At 41.7% G+C, this 22739-nt stretch overlaps 1 protein-coding gene across 2 annotated transcripts in view; it reads right to left on the reverse strand.

The window, feature by feature from the left end:
* Window positions 1–319: 319 nt before the first annotated feature.
* Window positions 320–22739, reverse strand: part of zdhhc15b (zDHHC palmitoyltransferase 15b) — a 59092-nt gene continuing 36672 nt past the window's right edge. Inside the window, exons 5-13 of one of the 2 annotated variants that reach the window (XM_080187917.1) lie at window positions 17965–18034; window positions 16197–16229; window positions 15203–15323; window positions 12750–12882; window positions 9521–9647; window positions 9185–9294; window positions 8269–8307; window positions 6130–6206; window positions 320–2726 (exon numbers count right to left, since the gene is read on the reverse strand). In XM_080187917.1, the coding sequence (XP_080044043.1) occupies window positions 6160–6206; window positions 8269–8307; window positions 9185–9294; window positions 9521–9647; window positions 12750–12882; window positions 15203–15323; window positions 16197–16229; window positions 17965–18034 (680 nt within the window). In that variant the 3' untranslated portion in view covers window positions 320–2726; window positions 6130–6159. The remainder of the gene's footprint in view (window positions 2727–6129; window positions 6207–8268; window positions 8308–9184; window positions 9295–9520; window positions 9648–12749; window positions 12883–15202; window positions 15324–16196; window positions 16230–17964; window positions 18035–22739) is intronic. The other variant, XM_080187918.1, reaches the window with a different exon arrangement.

Consider the following 22739-nt stretch of genomic DNA (forward strand, 5'->3'; position numbering starts at 1 on the left):
AATGCATGAATGTTTTCTGTTACGTTAAGATCATTCAGCTACGCTTAAACTACATTTCTCCGTCAGTATGTTGAAACTGACATCAAATGCAGCACTGTCGCCCAAAGGTTGCCTCCTACTAGCACAGAGCTTGAAAAACTGAGAGGGGCTTACATTGCAACGGACTATTTTGTAGATTTACAGCGCAGTTTTACAGGAAAATCTAGTACAGGAACTGAGCCTGCCTAAACACTGCAACACCACTGTTAAAAATGGATTCCACTGTAGGACAATCCAATAATCTTGTATTTAAATAAAGTACCGAAGCTTTGTCTGTTCATGGAGTTAAATTTCAAACTTGTGAAGGTTTGGCATATTTATTAAAGTTGCTTAAACATCAGCCAAACATCCATAACTGGAATAAGTACAACCTTTTTCAATACTTACAATTAAGTCACTGATTGGTTTATAGTAAAGGGTTTAGCTGATGACGAGAAACGTTTTTTTAAAATACATATCCACAAAGCAATTGAAAATAAAAATGGAATAATTCCTCCCAAGGATTCTGACCAAAATACATCTGCAACAGCATTTATATCTGACCAATCCCAAAGTTTTGTTATGGTTGTTAGCAAACTATCCAATGCCTCCTTTAATATCCGAATAGGAATCCAATTGCCTGGGATTACCATTGCCTCAGATGCCCAATAGATTTGCATCGCGAGGTCAAAGAAGTGTACTCTTGTCAGGCGACAAGAAGGGGCAGTTTTACATCATTCTGTGAAACACAAAAAGGTGTTCATAAACCCATTTTTATCGCAATCCTGGGAATCCACAATGCATCCTGCAATTCAGTTTGGTTAATAACAGAATCATATAAAAGGAAAAATAAAGAAATATTGAAGTTGCATTCTTAGAGCCTTTCGCAACCACAGAACATCTCAAAGTGCCTTACAGCCAAGTGTCGTCATTGTTGTTATCGTGAATACGGTAGATGATTTGCACACAACAGGATCTCACAAAAAAAGTAATAAATGACAAAACCATCTGCTTTACATGTTGGTTAACATTGACAAGGATGATAGGAAAACAATTAGACTAAATAATCTTGCAGTGAGAGGGAATAATTGGGCATTTGCTGGTGATACTTGTAAGAACAGCATTTTAATGGCGGGAAGTGAATTTACTAAATCCCACTGATGGAGATAATTAGCTTTTAACTTAGTTGTATGTCAAAGGTGGAAGCTGCTGAGTGTTTTAATACCTTAAAATTCCCTTTAAAACATTCTACCACAGTATTCTTTCTTTGTGATTAATGCCCCTGAATCTAGCAGCAATTATTCCTTAATGTTGCTGGCACCGATGAAAGCCTGCGATTCCATTTCTTCCAGTTCAAGCAGCTTGTTCTGTCCTAACCTCAGTCAGTACTTTGGGCTCAGATGACTTACCTGCTAAGAAACCCTCCACCTGTCAACATTCAGCAAATTCAAAAGCCTACATGCTGAGAACATAAGTCACATCCCAAACCTGGAAAAAATATTACAATGCCCACTACCTTCTGTCGGGTTAGTCAAGGTATGCAATTCTAGGGAGCCAGAAGATCAACTGCTCTTAAGACTTGTACTTTTTTTTGAAAAAAAAGAGATTTACAGACCTTTTTTTTCAACAGTTAATTTGTTTCCCGAATTTAAATATATTTCAATAAAACATAAACTGATAGCAAACTCTCAAGCACGACAATCCCTCCTGAACTGGAGTTGGCACAAGGAGAAAGTGCAAGGTGATACTTCAGGATGGAATTGTGCCACAGGGTATAGATATAAAATAGTGAGCCTTATTGTATGGATATAGAAGAGCAAGCAAAATTTCTAAATTTTTGTTCTTCATTTGTTTGCTTAGAATTACAGTTTGGAATAGAAGGAGTTCACACCTTTGTGTGACGACAATGAAAATAGACTGTGCTATGAAAGTTAACACTGGCATGAGTGCATTAAATAGCAGATAACTGAACTTACCTTAGATTTGAGAGTGATTCAAATTTGAGCAGATACTGCTTTACAAATCTTTGGTCCCTCATTGGAGTAATTTTATTATATTTAATTTTGAGGGTAAATTAGTTTAAAAAATATGTACATCACATTACAAACATATCAAAAAAAACTAGCTAAATTTAAGTATCTTCTAAACATATTTAAAAAAAATAAAAAAAATTTTTAAAAATGACCTGGTTTGAAATGACTTAATTCATATAACCACAGTAAACAATCAATCTACAGCTCTTCTGTTCAAACACATGGTTGAACAGGCAGTGCAGTTCTTTTTTTCCATTTCAGAGTTCTATATTTGTACCTTAACCGTGCAACATTAATGCAAAGAACACTTTTGTTTAGCACTTCACCCTAATGAGTTAAATACAGCACGTCAATGTTAAATTAATCCCAATGTTGGCTTTAGGTATCTGTGATAGAGCCTCATTCACACACACATTATTTACATCAAAGTCCATATCTGTGAGTCCACAGTTTGTCATTGAATTTACAGCGTTTCCCTCCCCCAGCAAGGAAATGCAGTTGTTCTTGAACCAAAGCCTGCTCGTATATTTATCTACTGATAGATCTTCAGGAGATTGCCTGACATAAGGCATGTAATACTCAGTTCCACCTGTCTTATATGTTGAAGATCCTCAAAGGTCTTTGATTCTCTCATTTGCACTTCAAATAATACATGGCCTCAGGGAGTGACCTGACCTGAAAAGACAGCAACAACTTATATCAACAATAGATTAAATTACTACTGATCAATTATTTATCATTAATTTGCATTTTTGTTTAGGGAGGTAGTCCATCAATCAGTAAATCAATCTAAAACATTTGTGCATCTCCTGTAATGTTACAGGTAAACTATGGCAGAGTTCAGAGCTGCATTTTGTAATGACTGAGAGTGGATGTAATCAATGACAGTACAAAACAGTGTAAATTGTCAGTAACTTTAAGGCCAGTTTTGGCATTCAAAGTGGCAAGCGTATTCCATAAATGTTCTCCTTCACCAGTTTTTCCTGCTTACCTCTGCCCCTGATAGTGCAGATGCACACTGAGGCACAATCCAGTGGGTAGAGAAGTTCTCCGGCAGCTAATCAGACAGACATGCTTCAAGTGCAATCAAGGCTATGGCCAAGTGCTGGTAAATGGGGTTAGGTGGGAGGTCAGGTGTTTCTTGCATGTTAGTGTAGACTCGATGGGCTGAAGGGCCTCTTCTGCACTGTATGATTCTATACAGTGACAACTTTGACTAGGAGGTGGAAAGTTGGAATTTTACATAGGTGAGTTGGTGGGATTCAGTGTGCGAGGAGGAGACAAATGGAAAATTAATGGGAACATGTCGGCAAGCTCCAACCCAACTTCCAGTTTTAACTCGGGCAGGCTGATGAGAGACAGGCTGGCATTTCAAATATCTTAACGAGACTGGAAGCCCATGATTCAACCTCCATTGCAGGTTTAACTACAGTAAGCAGTTCCTCAAGCAATGAGAAACTGCTGGGGAACTGCCAAGGAAATCACAAGCACCACACCCTGCCAGGATCAGACTGAACCCTGACCCCTGGAGTCAGGGATCTGACCTCCCTAACAAGATAAGAAGTTTGGACCTTCATCAGTCCTGTTGCTTTCTCCACAGCAATCCCTCATCCAACTGGATCTGTCTGCCAATCAGGCTCCCTGCTCAGAAAGCAGGCTATGAAAAAAGACACTCACTCTGGGAGATAATGCTCCATAGCACATGGAGAAATCCAGACTTCTGAGCATCTGATGTGCTGCTAGTGCCTCCCTGCCCCACATGTCAGCTCCCAGCAGAATATTAAAACTAGAATATTAAAATTCTACTCCACCCATTCCACTCCCCCATGGATCCAATCCTGACTTTGTCAGACATCCACACAGGGCTTTGTCTGGCAAAGGTGTGGAGATGGTTGTGGGGGGGACAATAGTCCCTGGTTAATGATCAAAAGCAAAAATTCCAGCAGAAGTTCAGTGTCGTGCTGTGAAGCTTATTCCCAGTTGAATTCAACACCAACTGTGAATCTAACCTGGGCCTTTATTTGGGTTTAATATCAGGTCATCATGAAAACATCACCCCTTGTTCAGAAAGAATGGTGTAAAGATAAGCCTGGCAACTACAAGGCCAATCAGTTTAACTTCAGTAGTTGGGAAACTTCTAGTAACAATAATTCAGGGCAAAATTAATAGTCACATGCACAAATGTGGTTAACTATGGAAAGCCCACATGGATTTAATAACAAATCATGTTTAACTAACTTGCTGGAATTTTTTGAAGTGGTAACAGAGAGGGTTGATGAGGGTGATGCTGTTGATGTGGTATACATGGACTTCCGAAAAGCATTTGATACAGCGCTGCACCACAGACACATGAGCAAAGTTACAGCTCGTGGAATAAAAGGAACAGTAACAACATAGATACAAAATTAGGAAATAGAGTGACGGCTAATCAATGGTCATTTGGAGAGCCAGTGCAGTCACGATAGCCTGAAAAACCTCTTGCACTGAAACAATTCTCTGATGAACCAGCAGGCTTCTCTATGTAACAATTCTAACTAATCTTCAGGATATATTTTATTTTGCTCATTTGAGTGATCTGGATAAACTCACAGACCACTTGACCTTTGGGTAGCAAATGCGACTCATTTCTGCTCAAACATCAGAAACTAGCACACATCAGCACAAACTACATTTTGGCTTCCATCTTCCTAATGAGTCAAAATCATAGAATAGAATTACAGAATCTCTACAGTACAGGAGGAGGCCATTCTGCCCATCGAGTCTGTACCAACCACAATACTACCTAGGCCCTATTCCCATTACCCATATACTTACTCTCTTAATCCCTTGACACTAAGATCAATTCAGCATGGTAAAAAGTCTGACAACACCAGGTTTAAGTCCAACCGTTTGAACTGGGGCTGCTCTTGGTTGTTCGAGATTGGCCTAGTGCTTCATGTCGTTAGTATGTGCCTAAACTGGACCAGATACTGGGCAAGACGACAGCTCAGTGACTATCACTGATTGCTGTGCAGACACATGGATTTGGGCCGATGTCTGTGGGAGTTTGCGCATTCTCCCTGTGCTTGCGTGGGTTTTCTCCGGGTGCTCTGGTTTCCTCCCACACCCCAAAGATGTGCTGTTAGGCTGACTGGCAGGAATAAATTGTCCCTAAATCAGATTCCCTCAATCTGGATGGCCATAAAACATTAGACAGGGGTCATGGGTAGAGAAGTGGACTGGTGGTGTTGAGATGGTGGCGCGGGCTCGTTGGGCCGAAGGGCCTGTTTCCCGGGCTGATTTTGTTCTTTGATTTATTTGATAGTAAACTCACAAGTTTTCGGGTTAGCCCCTTCGTCAGGTGAATGGAGAGTTCTGGCCTCAGACAGAGCATATAAAGCACAGACAGTTTACAGATTACTGATTAGAATGCGAATCTTTAAACCTAACCTGCTGTTCAAGTCCTAAAGTAGTCGACAATGTGAGTGGAAGGCGCACTGATCACAGGTTAAAGAGATGTGTATTGTCTCCAGACAGTACAGTAAGTGAGGTTTTGCAAACCCAGGTTGTGATCAGTGCTCCTTCCACTCACATTGTCGACCACTTTAGGACTTGAACAGCAGATTAGGTGTAAGGATTCGCATTCTAATCAGTAATCTGTAAACTGTCTGTGCTTTATATGCTCTGTCCGAGGCCAGAACTCTCCATTCACCTGATGAAGGGGCAAACCCTGAAAGCTTGTGAGTTTACTATCAAATAAATCGGTTGGACTTAAACCTAGTGTTGTCAGACTTTTTACTGTGTTTATCCCAGTCCAACGCCGGCAAATCCACATCAATTTAGCATGGCCAAACAACCAAATCCACACATCCTTGGACTGTGGGAGGAAACCGGAGCACCAGGAGGAAACCAATGCTGACATGGGGAGAATGTTATGTTCTTATGAATGTGCAGACTCCGTACAGTGACCCAAGCCAAGAATCGAATCTGGGTCCCTGGCTCTGTGAGGCAGCAGTGCTAACCACTGTGCCACCATGCCGCCCCAATAGAAATGGAAATCTGTAATTAGTGGAAATCACTGGGGCTCATGGATACTCACCTATGAACACTAAACAGCACCAGAGGTCAGCTAGGAATCCATTTCAACAGTCACAGAGGTAGTACCACTTGCAGTTGCTGAAAGGAAAATATAATTATGTATTAGAGCAAACAAGTCACTGATATTTTAAAAAACATAATTTCCCTGTTTTCTCTATACGTTTATACTGACTATTACATTACATTGAATGTTACAAAATAAAAAAAAAATCCTCCACCTACACCCACCACTGGTAACCACCACTCCTCAACTTTCTCTAGGTAGGAAGGACTATTACTTACAGGGCGAAAAACCAGCAGGCGACGGTGCAGAGGGACCTCAGGGTCCTTGTGCATGAGTCGCAAAAACCCAGCTTGCAGGTGCAGCAGGTGGTCAGGAAGGCGAATGGGATGCTGGCCTTCATAGCGAGGGGGATTGAATATAAAAGTAGGGAGGTCTTGCTGCAGCTGTATAGGGCATTGGTGAGGCCGCAGCTGGAGTACTGTGTGCAGTTTTGGGCGCCGCACCTGCGCAAAGATATTTTGGCCTTGGAGGGAGTGCAGAGGAGGTTTACTAGGCTGATACCGGAGTTGAGGGGGTTGAGCTACGAGGAGAGGCTGAATAAACTGGGCTTGTACTCGTTAGAGTTTAGAAGAATGAGGGGAGATCTCATTGAGACGTATAAGATGATGAATGGGATGGATAGGATAGAGGTGGAAAGACTCTTCCCGCTCAAAAAAGACAGTAGGACTAGGGGGCACAGCCTCAAGATAAAAGGGGGGCGGTTTAGAACGGAGTTGAGGAGGAACTTCTTCACTCAAAGGGTGGTGAATCTCTGGAATTCTCTGCCCGTTGAAGTGGTGGAGGCTGCCTCGCTAAATATTTTTAAGATGCGGGTTGATGGGTTTTTGATAGGAGAGGGGATTAAGGGTTATGGGGAGAGGGCGGGAAAGTGGAACTGAGCAGCGACAGATCAGCCATGATCTTATTGAATGGCGGGGCAGGCTCGAAGGGCTAGATGGCCTACTCCTGCTCCTATTTCTTATGTTCTTATGTTCTCCTTCCAATTCTAATTAGGCAGCTAATCTTCAGCAGCACTTTGCTTGACCAAGAGCAGAAACTATCCTGTCCTCATCCAATGGGGAGTCTAAATCTAGAGGGCATAGGTTCAACATAAGAGGGGAGAGATACAAAAGTGTCCAGAGGGGCAATTTTTCCACACAGAGGGAGGTGAGTGTCTGGAACAAGCTGCCAGAGGTAGTAGTAGAGGCGGGTACAATTTTATCTTTTAAAAAGCATGTAGATAGTTACATGGATACGATGGGTATTGACGGATATGGGCCAAATGCGGACAATTGAGATTAGCTTAGGGGTTTTAAAAAAGAACGGCATGGACAAGTTGGGCCAAAGGGCCTGTTTCCATTCTGCAAACCTCTATGACTCTAACGGTTATACCATCATACTTTCAACAGAGCAAACCATCAGGAGCTGGAAGCTGGCTTATGCTTTTTCCTTCTTCAGCTCAAGAGCACTTAGGCCAATTTGAGATTACGGTTACAGACTAGATATCAAACTGGAGTATTTCCTACCTGGTTCTGTACCATGCCAAATGATACATTTAACTACACTCCCACTGTGCTTTCTTAACTTTAGCCTTCATTACTGAGCAGAAATGCTATCGCATTCTCCTCGATGACAAGAAGCTAATAGATGACTAAGTTTAAATCAATAAAGCTTAGCAAAAAATGACAGGGAAGTATAGCTAATTCTTTAATAATTAACAGACATTTGGCAAGATAAATCCATATTCAAAAATAAAAGCCATATTCCATTTTCTCAGAAGCCAAGAAATGTATAGGGGTTATGAAGAGGATTACACATGCTCCTAGTTTTTTATTGCAGTATAACTATCAGCATACTTTGGAGATGTCCAGATAAAGTAGAAAAAGGAAGAGAATGTGTGTGTGTGTGTGTGTGTGTGTGTGTGTGTGTGTGTGTGAGAGAGAGAGAGAGAGAGAGAGAGGCAAACACTTGAAGTGTACAAAAAGAGAGAGATGGAAAGAAAACATTATGTACACAAATCCCCATCTCATCATCCAGGAATACTATAGGTAATTTAATCAAGTGTTAATAACATACTAATAAGTCCTATATACTTACTGTGCGGTGAGCTAGTTCCCAAATAGGCAATGCTATCCTCTATAATAAAAACAGAAAATGCTGGATGAACTCTGCAGGTCTGGCAGCATCCTGCATGACTCTATATACCTTATCCATCCTTCACGAGCATTTATATCTCCTCCTTATAAATCCCATGCAACAGGACAAGGTCCTTGCCAGAGCAAGAATTGGGTCTGAACACAGTACTGATGGCCCTGCTGAGATTGCATTTCCCACCTTTGTGATTCAGTCCTGCCCAGCTGACAAAGTCTCTTCCCCTATCGGTGAAAAGGGAAATAGGGACAAGTCTTCCAGATCTGCGAAAGGATCTATGAAAATCCAGCCCATATTGTTTCGCTATTCAGCTTCTAGTGCCATGCTATGGGGCACGATGACACAGTGATTAGCATTGCTGCCTCACATCGCCAGGGACCCAGTTTCAATTCTGGCTTCGGGTCACTGTCTGCGCAGAGTTTGCACTTTCTCCCCGCGTCTGCGTGAATTTCCTTTGAATGCCCCGGTTTCCTCCCACCGTCCAAAGCTGTGTGGATTAGGTTGACTGGCTGTGCTAAATTGACCCTAGTGTCAGGGGGATTAGTAGGGTAAATGTGTGGGATTATGGGAATAGAGCCTGGGTGGGATTGTGATTGTAGAGTCAATGGGCCAAATGGCTTCCTTCCATACTGAAGGGATTCTGTGATTTAATCCTTTATACCTTATTAAATGCAAATGGAAACTCAAAGGTGATTGCATTTTTCTGAAGTATGTGAAAAGGATCCAGCTGAACGTCAGTATCATTTGCAGCCCACCCTTACTCCAAAGCAACTGCACCAGGGCCATGTGCTGAAAAGTTTCTCATATGATGCATTAGAAAAGGATGATCGCGATCATTACAGCACAATTCCGATGGTCATACCTGTGTATTCCACATCTGATTCACCCTCGTCCCAATGCTCCTCATTGGACAGTAACGGATTGTGACTCTCTGACTGTGACTTCATGGGGAAGGAATGCCCATCTCCAACACTGCAAGTCAAATTTTTAAAATTCAGTAATTAGGAAGATTAAATTTGACACCAATGAAGCTTATACTTCAGCTATTGGGGCGGACTGATCAACCAGTCCCTCAACCAGTGATCATCTACACAGCCAGGACATTGTGTCTGGGCTAACATTGCATACGGTATTACAAATGCATATCAGTAATTAAAAAACCTGAAGGAATAGAATACAATCTAAGATGACTTGATACCTGGTAAAGATGGGAAGCAGCCAGTACTTCTTTTTTGGCCCAAATACTTGCTTTAAATTTTTCCACACTCCCAGGTTAAACCCATTTTTATCTGGACCGTGCTGAAATACTGGAGCTGAAAAGGCCTCTGGAGGAAAGGAAAGAAAGAAAACAGGTAAAAAAAAATTCCACTACAATTTAAAAACAAACTCTCAAAAGCACCCTGAAGGCACATGCTTTTAAGAATCAGTTATTTCTGATAGCTCACCTAATATGTAAAATTGCTCAATTCTCAGAGCAGGTTTCATATTTTTGTTAAACCTAGCAGATCAAGCTGATAATTTACTGTCTGTTGCCATGAATTGAAGCTTTCCATTTACAATTATGGTATACTTTTCTACTCTACCGACACTTGTAAAATATTTAGTTTCTGCTTCTTCCATATGCAGCATTTCTCAGCTGACAAAGCTCTCACCTGCTGGGTCTGAGGTAACACAATTATGAAATACGGCCACCTTGACCCCAGTGATACATCCTTAAAAATAAGTTTACAAATGGGCGTAGACAGGTTAGGTGAGTAGGCCATAACGTGGCAAATGGAGTTTAACGTGGATAAGTGAGAGGTTATCCATTTTGACCAGAAAAAATGGAAAGGCAGCTTATTATCTAATTGGAGGGAGACTTTGAGGTGCTTCAGTGAAGAGGGATCTGGGTGTTCTTGTGCATGAGTTGCAGAAAATTGATATGCAGGAATAGCAAGTAATAAGGAAGGCGAATCAAATTTTGGCATTTATAAAGTAATAGAGAATTAAAGTAAGGAAGTGTTGCTGTAACTGTAGACTGCATCTGTAATACTGTGTATAGTTTTGGTCTCCTTATTTGAGGAAGGATTTAGTAGCATTAGAGACAGTTCAGAAGAGGTTCACCAGATTGATTCCAGAGATGAGGAGGAATTGAGTTTAGGCTTGTAGTCTCTTGATCTTAGAAGAATGAGAGGAGATCTAATTGCGGTATTGAGATGATAAAAGGTATTGATAAATTAGATCTTCCTCTTGTGGGGCTATCTAGAATAAGAGGTCATAATTTTAAGATAAGGGGAGGCGGATTTAAAACAGAGATGAAGAGAAACTATGGGCCCAATTTTACCATTTGCATTCTAAATACTGAATCTTGGCGCAATTCAGATCTGACTTGGAAAACTGCTCTCAGGCGCCCCCGTATGCACTTAGCCTGAAAAAGAAAAGTCGCGGGTCTGAATCGCACTGTGGGCAGGGCTTATCGCACCTGTAACGCTGCTGAGTTTTGGACTGTGCATGTGAAGCGAACAAAAAACGTACCTGTCACACGTTCCCGGGCTGCAGTAAGTGGATAAAGCAGCCCGGGAGCGAAAAGCAGGAACGATGGCCCCCACAGACATCGCCCCAATCCCACAACATAACTATTCTCCTTATCCACCCACCACTACCCAAACCAATCGCGATCCATCTGGCCTCCCTCCTCCCCACAGAGAATGTTCAAGTCTATCTTCTCCCACCCTTCCTCCCCATCAGAGAATGATCTGACCCACCTCCCTCCCCCCCTCACCACTGATCTGAGTTAAAGAGCAGTTGGAAGCTCTGAACTTACCTCTTCAGAAGCAGACCTTTGCCGAGTATGTCTGTTTTGCGCCGAATCTGGATGCGTGAACGCGATGGTAAAGGGGAAAATGCTGGTAAAGTTGGGCGGGCAGTCCATTAATTCAATTTAAATACATGCAAATGCATTTAAATCACCATTGCACCTGTTTTGGGCGCGGTTCGGATCATGGCCATTTTTGGGCCTTGGTAAAGTGGACATCTGCACGGACGTGGGTTTTCACGCCCATATGCAATGGTGAAATCCAGACCTATGTCTCTCAAAGGTGGCGAATCTGTGGAATTCACCATGCCAAAGTGCGGTGGATTCCAGGAAATGGAATAAATTTGAGAAGATAGGCAGATTTTTAATTAGTAATAGGCTGAAGGGTCATGGAAAGCGGGCAGGAAAAGTGGAGTTGAGGCCACGGTGAGCTCAGCCACAATCGTACTGAATTGCAGAGCAGGCTCAAGGGGCTGAACTATCTCCTCCTGCTCCTAGTTCCTATACGAACCTAAGGCCAGCAGTAGGCCATTTGGCCCTTCGAGCATGTTCCACTACTCAATAAGGTCATGGCTGATTGTGGTCCGAATTCCACCTTTCTCAGTCTAGAATAGTTTCAGCAATACAGCCTCCACTGGGGCAGAGAATTTATCTAGCCTTCACTCTGAGCAAACCGTCATTCTTTTGTGCACTGCCACCCACCAAAATAAGAATTTACAATACAAAAAGTCACAATGTGCAAAGCCACACCCAACCAAGCCATTAGCATTCAGATACTACTTTATTTCTCCCATTTTTTATTAAGTACGAGTTCAATCTTGACATTGGAGCAGGCTGACTCAATATTATACAAGAAAAGACAAGTCAGTAAGATATAATATCTATACTACAGCTAGTAATATTACAGTGAGGGCTTTACCAATATAATTACTTGTGTAAACAGATGGATAACATATTGCATTAATACACCAAGTCTCCTCAGAGCTGAAACTTAACCTTTATGCTTCATTTTTTTCCACTGTAACCCATGCCAAACGTGGGTTGTCATCGCAGTAAGTTGCTTATTAAGAATATGTAGGAAGCTCAATATAACCCCATTGTTTTTCTGCAGGTGGAAAATAATCATTTTGCTAGGTCATCATACACTACTGGTACAATTTACTTGCAGATACAATACTACACAGAAGCAGAGTTGATTATCCATCCAGCTGTCTTCTCAAACTCTTAAGAAAAACTCGTGCCAGCTGGACTACACAACCCCTTTTCATGGCATTCTAATCATCTCCAACAAGTGTAATGTCCCAATGAAACAGAATCAAAATGTTTTCCCTCGAGGTCCAAGCAGATTCCACCAATCAAGCCAATCCTAAACCAAAATTTACAATACACCTCCACTTACATAGCAACTATAGGAGCAAGCGCTATTTATGTCCTGCAGATAACAGAGCTACCTGTGCTACATTAACAAGTCAAATACAAACATATAACCAGAGAAATAAAGCTTACAAATACTAGCCCCTTCAAATATAGCCTTTAATTTGATTAATTCCTTAATGTACTAGGAGAAAACAAAAATAGTATCTCAAATCTACCCTACCCTTTTCCATTAATAGTGCAGTTGCTTAATTCTTACCTAATGTTGATCTGTTCAAACTGACCAGCCAACAATGGTAACTGAGGAGGAACATAAGGCTGAGGAAGAACATGACAGCCACGAAGAGAAGAAAGAGGACGTGAAATTTTGCACGACCATCAGTCAAACCACCCTGTCAATCAGAGAAAAATGAGCCTATGAAATTGGTCTCCTGCACTGTGGAAGGTCAAAATAAACTTCTAATTTCCATGGTTTAACTTCTCAAATTTGAAAACAAGGATTACATACTAAAAAAGTCACCATTATTCTGTATTTTCAATACGTTCTGAGTCATATATTGAAAAAAATAAATCTGATTAAAGGGAACTCAATGTAGTATTAACAATACTGTTGACAAAATCTTTGTTCAGTGTGCAGTGTGTACTGAGTCAATTGATCTTAATCCGGTTGCAGTAAGAAGTTTCACAACACCAGGTTAAAGTTCAACAGGTTTATTTGGAATAATTAGCTTTCAGAATGCTGCTCCTTCATCAGATGAGTGGAGAGGTGGGTTCACAAATGCGGCATATATAGGCAAAGACGCAACTGCAAGATAATGATTGGAATGTGAGCCTTTATGGGTAATCAAGTATTTACAGGTACAGACAGTGCGAGTGAACAGAGGCTTAATCATAAGTTAAAGAGGTGTGAATTGTCTCAAGCCAGGACAGTCAGTAGGATTTTGCAAGCCCAGGTCAAATGGTGGGGGTTACAGATAGTGTGACATGAACTGAAGATCACAGTTGAGGCTGTCCTCACCCATGAGAAACTTGGCTATCAGTTTCTACTTGGCAATTCTGCGTTGTCGTGTGTCTTGAAGGCTGTCTTGGATAATGCTTACCTGAAGATCGGACACTGAATACCCCTGACTGCTGAACTGTTCCCCAACTGGAAGGGAACACTCCTGCCTGGCAATTATCGCATTGTGTCCTTTCATCCATTGTCGTAGTGTCTGCATAATCTCGCTGACGTATTGCCCCTCGAGACATCCTTTCCTGCAGCGTATACGGTAGACAACACTGGGGAATGCTGACTCGTGACTTGGCCAATGTTGTCTACCTCATATGCTGTAGGAAAGGATGTCCCGAGGCATGGTACATTGGGAAGACCATGCAGGGACTATGACAACAGGTGAATGGACATCGTGCAACAATGGCTAAGCAGGGTTCCCTTCCTGTTGAGGAACAGCAGTCATGGGCATTCAACCTCCAATTTTTGGGTAAGTGTCCTCCAAGATGGCCTTCAAGAATCGCCCATCAGAAATTGACAGCCAAGTTCTGCATGCATGAGGATGGCCTCAATGTTTGGTTCATGTCACACTCCTTGTAACCCCCACCATTAGCCTGGATTTGCAAAATCCTACTGACTGTCCTGGCTTGAGACAATTCACACCTCTTTAACCTGAGGCTATCCCTCTTTCTACTTACACTGTCTGTACCTATAAAGACTCGCATTCCAACCATTATCTTGTGTTTGTGTCTTTGCCTATATATGCCGTGTTTGTGAACCTACCTCCACTCACCTGATAAAAGAGCAGCGCTCCAAAAGCTCGTGATTCCAAATAAGTCAGTTGGACTTTAATCTGGTGTTGCGAGACTTCTTACTGTGCTCACCCCAGTTCAACTCCAGCACCTCCACATCATATCTGGTTGGTAATTACAGTACAGGTACTTAAATCTGGCACCCTTGGGACTGAGGTCATGTTGGATTTTGGATATTGTTAAATTATGGGTTAGGCATTTGGGCTGTGCCAGGTCAGGTAAGGTCAAGAGCTGCTTGGAGTGTAGGATTGAGTGATTCACAAAGTCACTCTCTGGGGCCACAGTGCGCCATGCTGTGCCCAGCCAAATGACCAAGTCATGTTTTTAAAAAATTAATTTTACTCACTTAAAATTGTGCAAAGAACATTACAGAAATGACCAGTTTTCAAACACCACTAGTTTTTAGATAGCTGGATTTGAGGTTTTCAACCTGTATTACAAATGGTCCCTCTGCCCCTTGGTAAGGAAGATGGCAGGAGAGATAAGTCATCCAGGGTTCCCACTCTTGTTCATTATCCAGTAGCTTTTTTGAAATACATCAATGTTGGGTGAGGAGTGAACTGGGCTCGGCTATGACACCACTCAAGGCCATGTAACTTGCCAACACTCCAATGATTTGGCTCAGACAATGACTGGCCATAAGGCAAGGTAACTTGTCAGCACCTACGCATGTCAGCAAGGGACTTTACCTTCAAGAATTGAAAAGGGAAAAGAGGAAAAAAGTGGACCATAAATATGAGAAAAGTAATTAATTCATAGTTGGAAAAAAGATACTTAAACAGTGAAAAGTAAAAGAATATAAATAGTGCCTGTGCATCAGATCAATTAATGTCTCAAAATAAAGAGAAAAATAAGGCAACACCCAGTTGTTATTCCTGTATGTTCTGTATTTTGGGTGGGGTTAGAACTTACCGTCCAAAACATGATGAAGTATTGCAGAACAGTGGCAGCAACAAACAAGCAATACAACATGGAATATCCCAAAAATAGCAGAAAAAATTTGTAGTTTGAAAATCCAATACAGTTATTCACCCTAGGGAGAAAGAACATATTCAGGGTAGAGTCTTTCTACTTATAATCATAAAGATCTTGCCACTTATCTAGCACTTTTCATGATCTCAGGTACCCTAAAGCAGTGATAGAGTCAATGACTTACTTTTAAAATATAGCCACTGTTGTAATGTAGGAAATGTGACAACCAATATGCACATTACAGAGTTTCACAAAAAACAGTGGGTGATAATCAAATATTTTGTTTTCATTTTGATGTTGGCTCTGAGGTAAATATTGACAAGGACATGGGAGCAAACTCCTGTGGTCTTTTTTGAAATGAGCCACAATATCTTTTATATCCACCTGAGAAGGCTGACTGTGCTTCACTTTAGTTAATCAGAGACACCACTTCTGAAATTACAGCATTCTCTCTATACTACAGTGAAGTATCAGCCTAGATTATGAGATTAAGTCCTTAGCAGCGGGCTTGAATCTACTACCTACTGTCTCAGAGATGAGTGTTGCCACTGCATCAATTGTATAGAGTTTTAATGTTCCCTGTTCTCTTGCAGCAAGGTGAAAATGTAAACAAACTCCCCAAAACCAAAACTGTTCATGCACAATGACAACTGAGCAATAACTAAACAACAGCCTTGAAGGGCTTTCAAAATGTGTCACCAAGAAGATAGCATGTCTATAAAAAATCATAGGATCATTTCAACAGAACTTCCAACTCAAGTGATTATTACACAATTTTAAATTATGACAACTCTACAATCCAGGTATTAATGCCAATGTCATCTGTGCACTGTGCAACAAAACTGAAAACTGAGTTATAAGTGGGCTTGTATCTTGGTCATGATCAATGTGTCGAATAAGCCTAGGTGCTTATTAAACATCAATTCGGACCTACCAAGGGCAGTGATGATCCATTTTTAATACACACCTGAGAAACAAAGACAACAATAAAATCTAGTTAGTGATAAACAGTGATACAGAACACATTAATAAAAAGTAAAATTTCAGGTAGCTTCAGTTTTGGGCTTTCTGTGAATTTAATTCGTTGACTATTTTAACAAAAAGCTAACATCCATTTTCTCATGGCACAGAATTCTGTGATCTATCTGTACCAGGGTGTTAATGTTCATTTTGCTTCAGGTGGCTTCACATAATGACAACTTGCAGTTAAGGAGCACTTCCAACATTGTAAAACATGCCAACGCACTTTGTAGGTGTGTTATCAGATAAAATTTGACCAAGCCACAACGGGGAAATTAAGACAAATGATTAAAGGCTTGGTCAAAGAGACAGGTTCGAGTAAGTGCTGTAATGAAAGAGTGAGAGAAGCTCAGAGACACAGAACTTTAAGGAGGAAATTCCAGAACTTCATGTCTAGGTAGCTGATGAACAGCCACCAGTGTGGAGTGAGTAGAATTGTCAACGTGCAAGAGGCCAGAATTCAAAAAGTACAGGGATCTGGGGAAAACAACAAGTTCTATTAAGGTTCCAAAGTATGTTTAAGGAAACTTTAACAGCTGAAGAATAATTCAGGAGTCTATCTCAACTTCTAGCAGGAGCAAGTAATTTCAGTCTATGATTCAATCTAAATAATGTGATCAATTGAGAACAATATTCATAATTTGCACATTTTAATAATTTGCCTGATTTAAGCTTTCACCCTTTTCCCATTATAATTGTAACTGTTCCATGTTTTCTTATATTTGTATTTACTTCACCTTATGTTGGAAGAGTTCCACCGTCAAAGTTACTTTGATATATCACTACTCTAACTGTAATATCAGGCAGGCAATTCACTCACAATGCCTCACGAACGGTGTTCATCTAACTGCTAATTTCTGTGAAGGCAGTACAGAATAATTTACTCACCATTTGTCTCACTTAATTTTTTGGAGACATGCCTTCCTCTGCTTAGTGGTTCTAAAGAATTTAGCAGTGATGATGGGAACTTAACCATGCGGCAAGATACATTCTGGGTCGGGGGGTGGGGTGGAGGAAGGGGGACAACTATTCATTGTATCAGATAATTACTATAATCCTACATGTAATAAACATCAGTGTGTCAGACATAATAATTATATTTGGGAGTTTATTCAGTGCTGGGTTGAGTGCATTATATATTTCTCACAATCTTGTACAGTTTATCTTCTCAGGCTTTTTTTAAAGAGTTAAATCACCACCTCAATTTGCAAAGAAATTTCAATGTATTTTGTCAGTTTCACAAAGATGAAATTACATTCAAACAGAAGCGTCCCAGCATTACCTGCAAAATGCACAGACGGGCGAGCAACACACCGAATGCACTTTTACAAGTACGATCAGCGGCATCTGAGAAGCAGAGGTTCATGAAAATCAGTAACCAGAGAGTGGAGAGCGGTCAGCAAGACTAACACTCTCCAACAGAGAAACCATGCCCCCAGTTCCCTGGCAAAACTACTAACATACAACACTGCAGAAATCCATTCATTGCATGCAGTGGTATCACAACTGAGTTACACTGCATCCGAACTGTTTCTTACAGGTGGTGGGAAGTAGTCACAATTGGATTGGATATGTGTGAAATCCAGAATACTTGTATGATCCCTGTATGCAAAAACATGTTGTCCAAAGAGTTTCATTCTTTTATTCTAGATTTTCTCAATGAGAAGACTTGAACTACATACGTATCACAGATGGAACAATGATGGCAGCGGTCAGGCTTAACAACTTGGCATCGGTCACAGTATCTGATGGCTGGTGAGAGATGAAAGGAAGGATCAGTACCACCAAATATACCTGAACATCCTGCAATTCAAAGATGTCCAGAATTTTCAAAATCAAAACCTCTACTTCATTGGATTTAGTTACTTACACACAATCTGTAAATGTTAAAATATTGCATATCAACAGGCCTAATGGGTGGAGAATGTTGAAATACACCATAAGACATAGGAGCAGAATTAGGCCACTCAGCCCATTGAGTCTGCTCCACCGTTCAATCATGGCTGATATTTTTCTCATCCTCATTCTCCTGCCTTTTACTCATAATCCCTGACCCTCTCATTAATCAAGAATCTACCTATCTCTGCCTTAAAGACACTCAATGACCCAGCCTCCACTGTCTTCTGTAGCAAAGAGTTCCACAAATTCACCACTCTCTGGCTGAAGAAATTCCTCCTCATCTCGGTTTTAAAGGATCATCCCTTTAGTCTGAGGTTGTGCCCTCTGGTTCTAGTTTTTCCTACTAATGGAAACATCCTCTCCACGTCCACTCTATCCAGGCCTCGCAATATCCTGCAAGTTTCAATAAGATCCCCCCTCATCCTTCTAAACTTCAACGAGTATAGACCCAGAGTCCTCAACTGCTCCTCATATGACAAAGCTCTTCATTCCAGGGATCTTTTTTGTGAACCTCCTCTGGACCCTTTCCAAGGCCAGCACATCCTTTCTTAGATACGGGGTCCAAAACTAGTCACAATACTCCAAATGGAGTCTGACCAGAGCCTTATACAGCCTCAGAAGTACATCCCTGCTCTGTCCCTCTACATACCTTTGTATCATCTACAAACTTAGCAACAGCGCCTTCAGTTCCTCCCTCTAAATTGTTTATATTGCGAAAAGTTGTGGTCCCAGCACTGACCCCTGAGGCACACCATTAGTCACTGGGTGCCATCCTGAAAAAGACCCCTTTATCCCCACTCTCTGCCTTCTGGCAGTCAGCCAATACTCTATTCATGCCAGGATCTTACTCATAACACCATGGGCACTTAACTTATTTAACAGTCTCCTATGCGGCACCTTGTCAAAGGCCTTTTGGAAGTCCAAATAAATCACATAGAACATAGAACATTACAGCGCAGAACAGGCCCTTCGGCCCACGATGTTGCGCCGACCAGTTAAAAAACAATGACCCACTAATCTAAACCAATCCCTTTTCGTCCATAAGCCCTATCCACGGATCTCTTAAACGCCCCCAAACTAGGCGCACTTACAACTGCAGCAGGCAGGGCATTCCAATCCCTCACCACCCTCTGGGTAAAGAACCTACCCCTGACATCCGTCCTATAACTACCCCCACTTAATTTAAAGCCATGCCCCCTCGTGCTAGCTTTCTCCATCCGAGGAAAAAGGCTATCACTATCCACCCTATCTAAACCTCTAATCATCTTATATGTTTCAATAAGATCCCCTCTTAGCCGCCTTCTTTCTAGCGAAAACAACCCCAAATCCCTCAGTCTCTCCTCATAGGACTTCCCCTCCATACCAGGCAACATCCTGGTAAACCTCCTCTGCACCCTCTCCAAAGCCTCCACATCCTTCCTGTAATGTGGGGACCAGAACTGCACACAGTACTCCAAGTGTGGCCGCACCAGAGTTGTGTACAGTTGCAACATGACGCTGCGACTCCTAAATTCAATCCCCCTACCAATAAACGCCAAGACACCGTATGCCTTCTTAACAACCTTATCTACTTGATTCCCAACTTTCAGGGATCTATGTACACATACACCTAGATCCCTCTGTTCATCCACACTATTCAAAGTCCTCCCGTTAGCCTTATACTCAACACATCTGTTATTCCTACCAAAGTGAATTACCTCACACTTCTCCGCATTAAACTCCATCTGCCACCTCTCGGCCCAGCTCTGCAACCTGTCTAAGTCTCCCTGCAAACTATGACACCCTTCCTCACAATCTACCACACCTCTGACTTTGGTGTCATCAGCAAATTTACTAATCCACCCAACTATACCCTCATCCAGATCATTAATAAAAATTACAAACAGCAGTGGCCCCAAAACAGATCCCTGAGGCACACCACTCGTAACCGAGCTCCATGACGAATATTTACCATCAACCACCACCCTCTGTCTCCTATCTGCTAGCCAATTCCTGATCCAATTTCCTAGGCTACCCTCAATCCCATACATCTGCATTTTCTGCAGAAGCCTACCATGGTGAACCTTATCAAACGCCTTACTAAAATCCATATATACCACGTCAACTGCCTTACCCCCATCCACCTCTTTGGTCACTTTCTCAAAAAACTCAATAAGGTTAGTAAGGCACGACCTCCCCACTACTAGTTCTCTTTATCTAACTTCCTCGTTATCTCCTCAAAGAAACACTAACAAATTTGTCAGACATGACTTCCTCTTGACAAAGCCATGCTGACTCAGTCCTACTTTATTATGCACTTCTAAGTGCATGAGTCGCAAAAACCCAGCTTGCAGGTGCAGCAGGTGGTCAGGAAGGCGAATGGGATGCTGGCCTTCATAGCGAGGGGGATTGAATATAAAAGTAGGGAGGTCTTGCTGCAGCTGTATAGGGCATTGGTGAGGCCGCAGCTGGAGTACTGTGTGCAGTTTTGGGCGCCGCACCTGCGCAAGGATATTTTGGCCTTGGAGGGAGTGCAGAGGAGGTTTACTAGGATGATTCCGGAGTTGAGGGGGTTGAGCTATGAGGAGAGGCTGAATAAACTAGGCTTGTACTCGTTAGAGTTTAGAAGAATGAGGGGAGATCTCATTGAGACGTATAAGATGATGAATGGGATGGATAGGATAGAGGTGGAGAGACTCTTCCCGCTCAAAAAAGACAGTAGGACTAGGGGGCACAGCCTCAAGATAAAGGGGAGGCGGTTTAGAACGGAGTTGAGGAGGAACTTCTTCACTCAAAGGGTGGTGAATCTCTGGAATTCTCTGCCCGTTGAAGTGGTGGAGGCTGCCTCCCTAAATATTTTTAAGAAGCGGGTTGATGGGTTCTTGATAAGAGAGGGGATTAAGGGTTATGGGGAGAGGGCGGGAAAGTGGAACTGAGCCACGACAGATCAGCCATGATCTTACTGAATGGCGGGGCAGGCTCGAAGGGCTGGATGGCCTACTCCTGCTCCTATTTCTTATGTTCTTATGTTAAGTTCTCTGCAATCTCATCTTTAATAATGGAATCCAAAATCTTGCCAATGACCGAAGTCAGGCTAACCGGCCCATAATTTCTGCTGCCTCCCTCCCTTCTTAAACAGCAGTGTTACATTTGCTACTTTCCAGACCTCTGGGAGCCTCCCTGCTTCCAGTGATTCCTGAAAGATTATCACCAATGTCTCCACAATTCCCTCAACTATCTCTTTTAGAACCCTGGGGTGTAGTCCATCTGGTCCAGGTGATTTATCCACCGTCACAACTTTCAGTTTCCCTAGAATCTCCTCCTTAATGACACTTCCAAAAATCTACTGTTGCTTAAAAATTGGTAAATTCTTTCTATCCTTTGGGAAGTCAGCTAAGCCAGGGAAAGTGAACAGTTCAAGAGTTAGGCTTCCCAATTCCAACTCTTTCAAAATGTTCCTATTTGTTGATTAGTAATAAACAATACAGTTATAATTATTCCCTCTTCAGACAGCAATTCCACAATCAGGACCTCAACATCTCATTAATTATTGAGATTAATGCTTCTCAATAATCTAGTTTATTGAAAAACATTAGTTTTTCCATGGTAAAAGCAAAATACTTTGGATAGTGGAATCTGAAGTGAAAAACAGAAAATGCTGGAAAATCTGACAGTATCTGTGAAGAGAGAATAGAGCTAACATTTCAAGTCAGTATCTATTCTCTCTTCATAATGCTTTCAGACCTGCTGAGATTTTCCAGCATTTTCTGTTTTTGCATTAGTTTTTCTATGCTGTCTCATTAACATTTAAAAATATGAAGGAAAAAAATACATTTCAGAGTTTTTAGGATGATCTGGGATGGATGAGCATTCACGCTCCATTCAATTAAATATCACATTTGAGCTAGATCATCAGTCACCTTCAGCATCACTATCAATTCATTCCCACTTTGCAGTATCATTAAAGACTTTTTATTTGGGAAGGCGATGGCCTAGTCCTATTGTCACTAGGCTATTAATCCAGAAACTCAGCTAATGTTTGGGGGCCCAGGTTCAAATCCTGTCATGGTAGATGGTGGAATTTGAATTCAATAAAAAAATCTGGAATTAAGAATCTACTGATCACCATGAAACCATTGTCGATTGTCAGAAAAATCCATCTGGCTCACTAATGTCCTTTAGGGAAGGAAATCTGCTGTCCTTACCTGGTCTGGCCTACATGTGACTCCAGAGCCACAGCAACGTGGTTGGCTCTAAACTGCCCTAGAGCAACTTGGGATGGGTAATAAATGCTGGCCAGCCAGCAATGCCCACATCCCACGAATGAACAAAAATAGATATGAATTGATGGTAGATCAAGGTAATTTCCAGAGCTCGCTCTCTAATTCCAGCACTTGGTACTCAGAATGCACACTACACACCACAGTGTAAACATGCAGTTTTAACCCAACGTGGAGTTCTTTCCTCCGCTACTTGGCACAACTAAAATGTCAAAAATCAAGACCTAGTTGGCTGTTAATAGAAAATTAACCGTTTTAAAGGTTAAGAAAGTAAATTATTTTGGCTGCATGCATCAAGA

This window comes from Carcharhinus amblyrhynchos, chromosome 4 (genome assembly GCF_965287045.1).
Source record: "Carcharhinus amblyrhynchos chromosome 4, sCarAmb.v2.hapA, whole genome shotgun sequence".
Classification (NCBI taxonomy): Eukaryota; Metazoa; Chordata; class Chondrichthyes; order Carcharhiniformes; family Carcharhinidae; genus Carcharhinus; species Carcharhinus amblyrhynchos.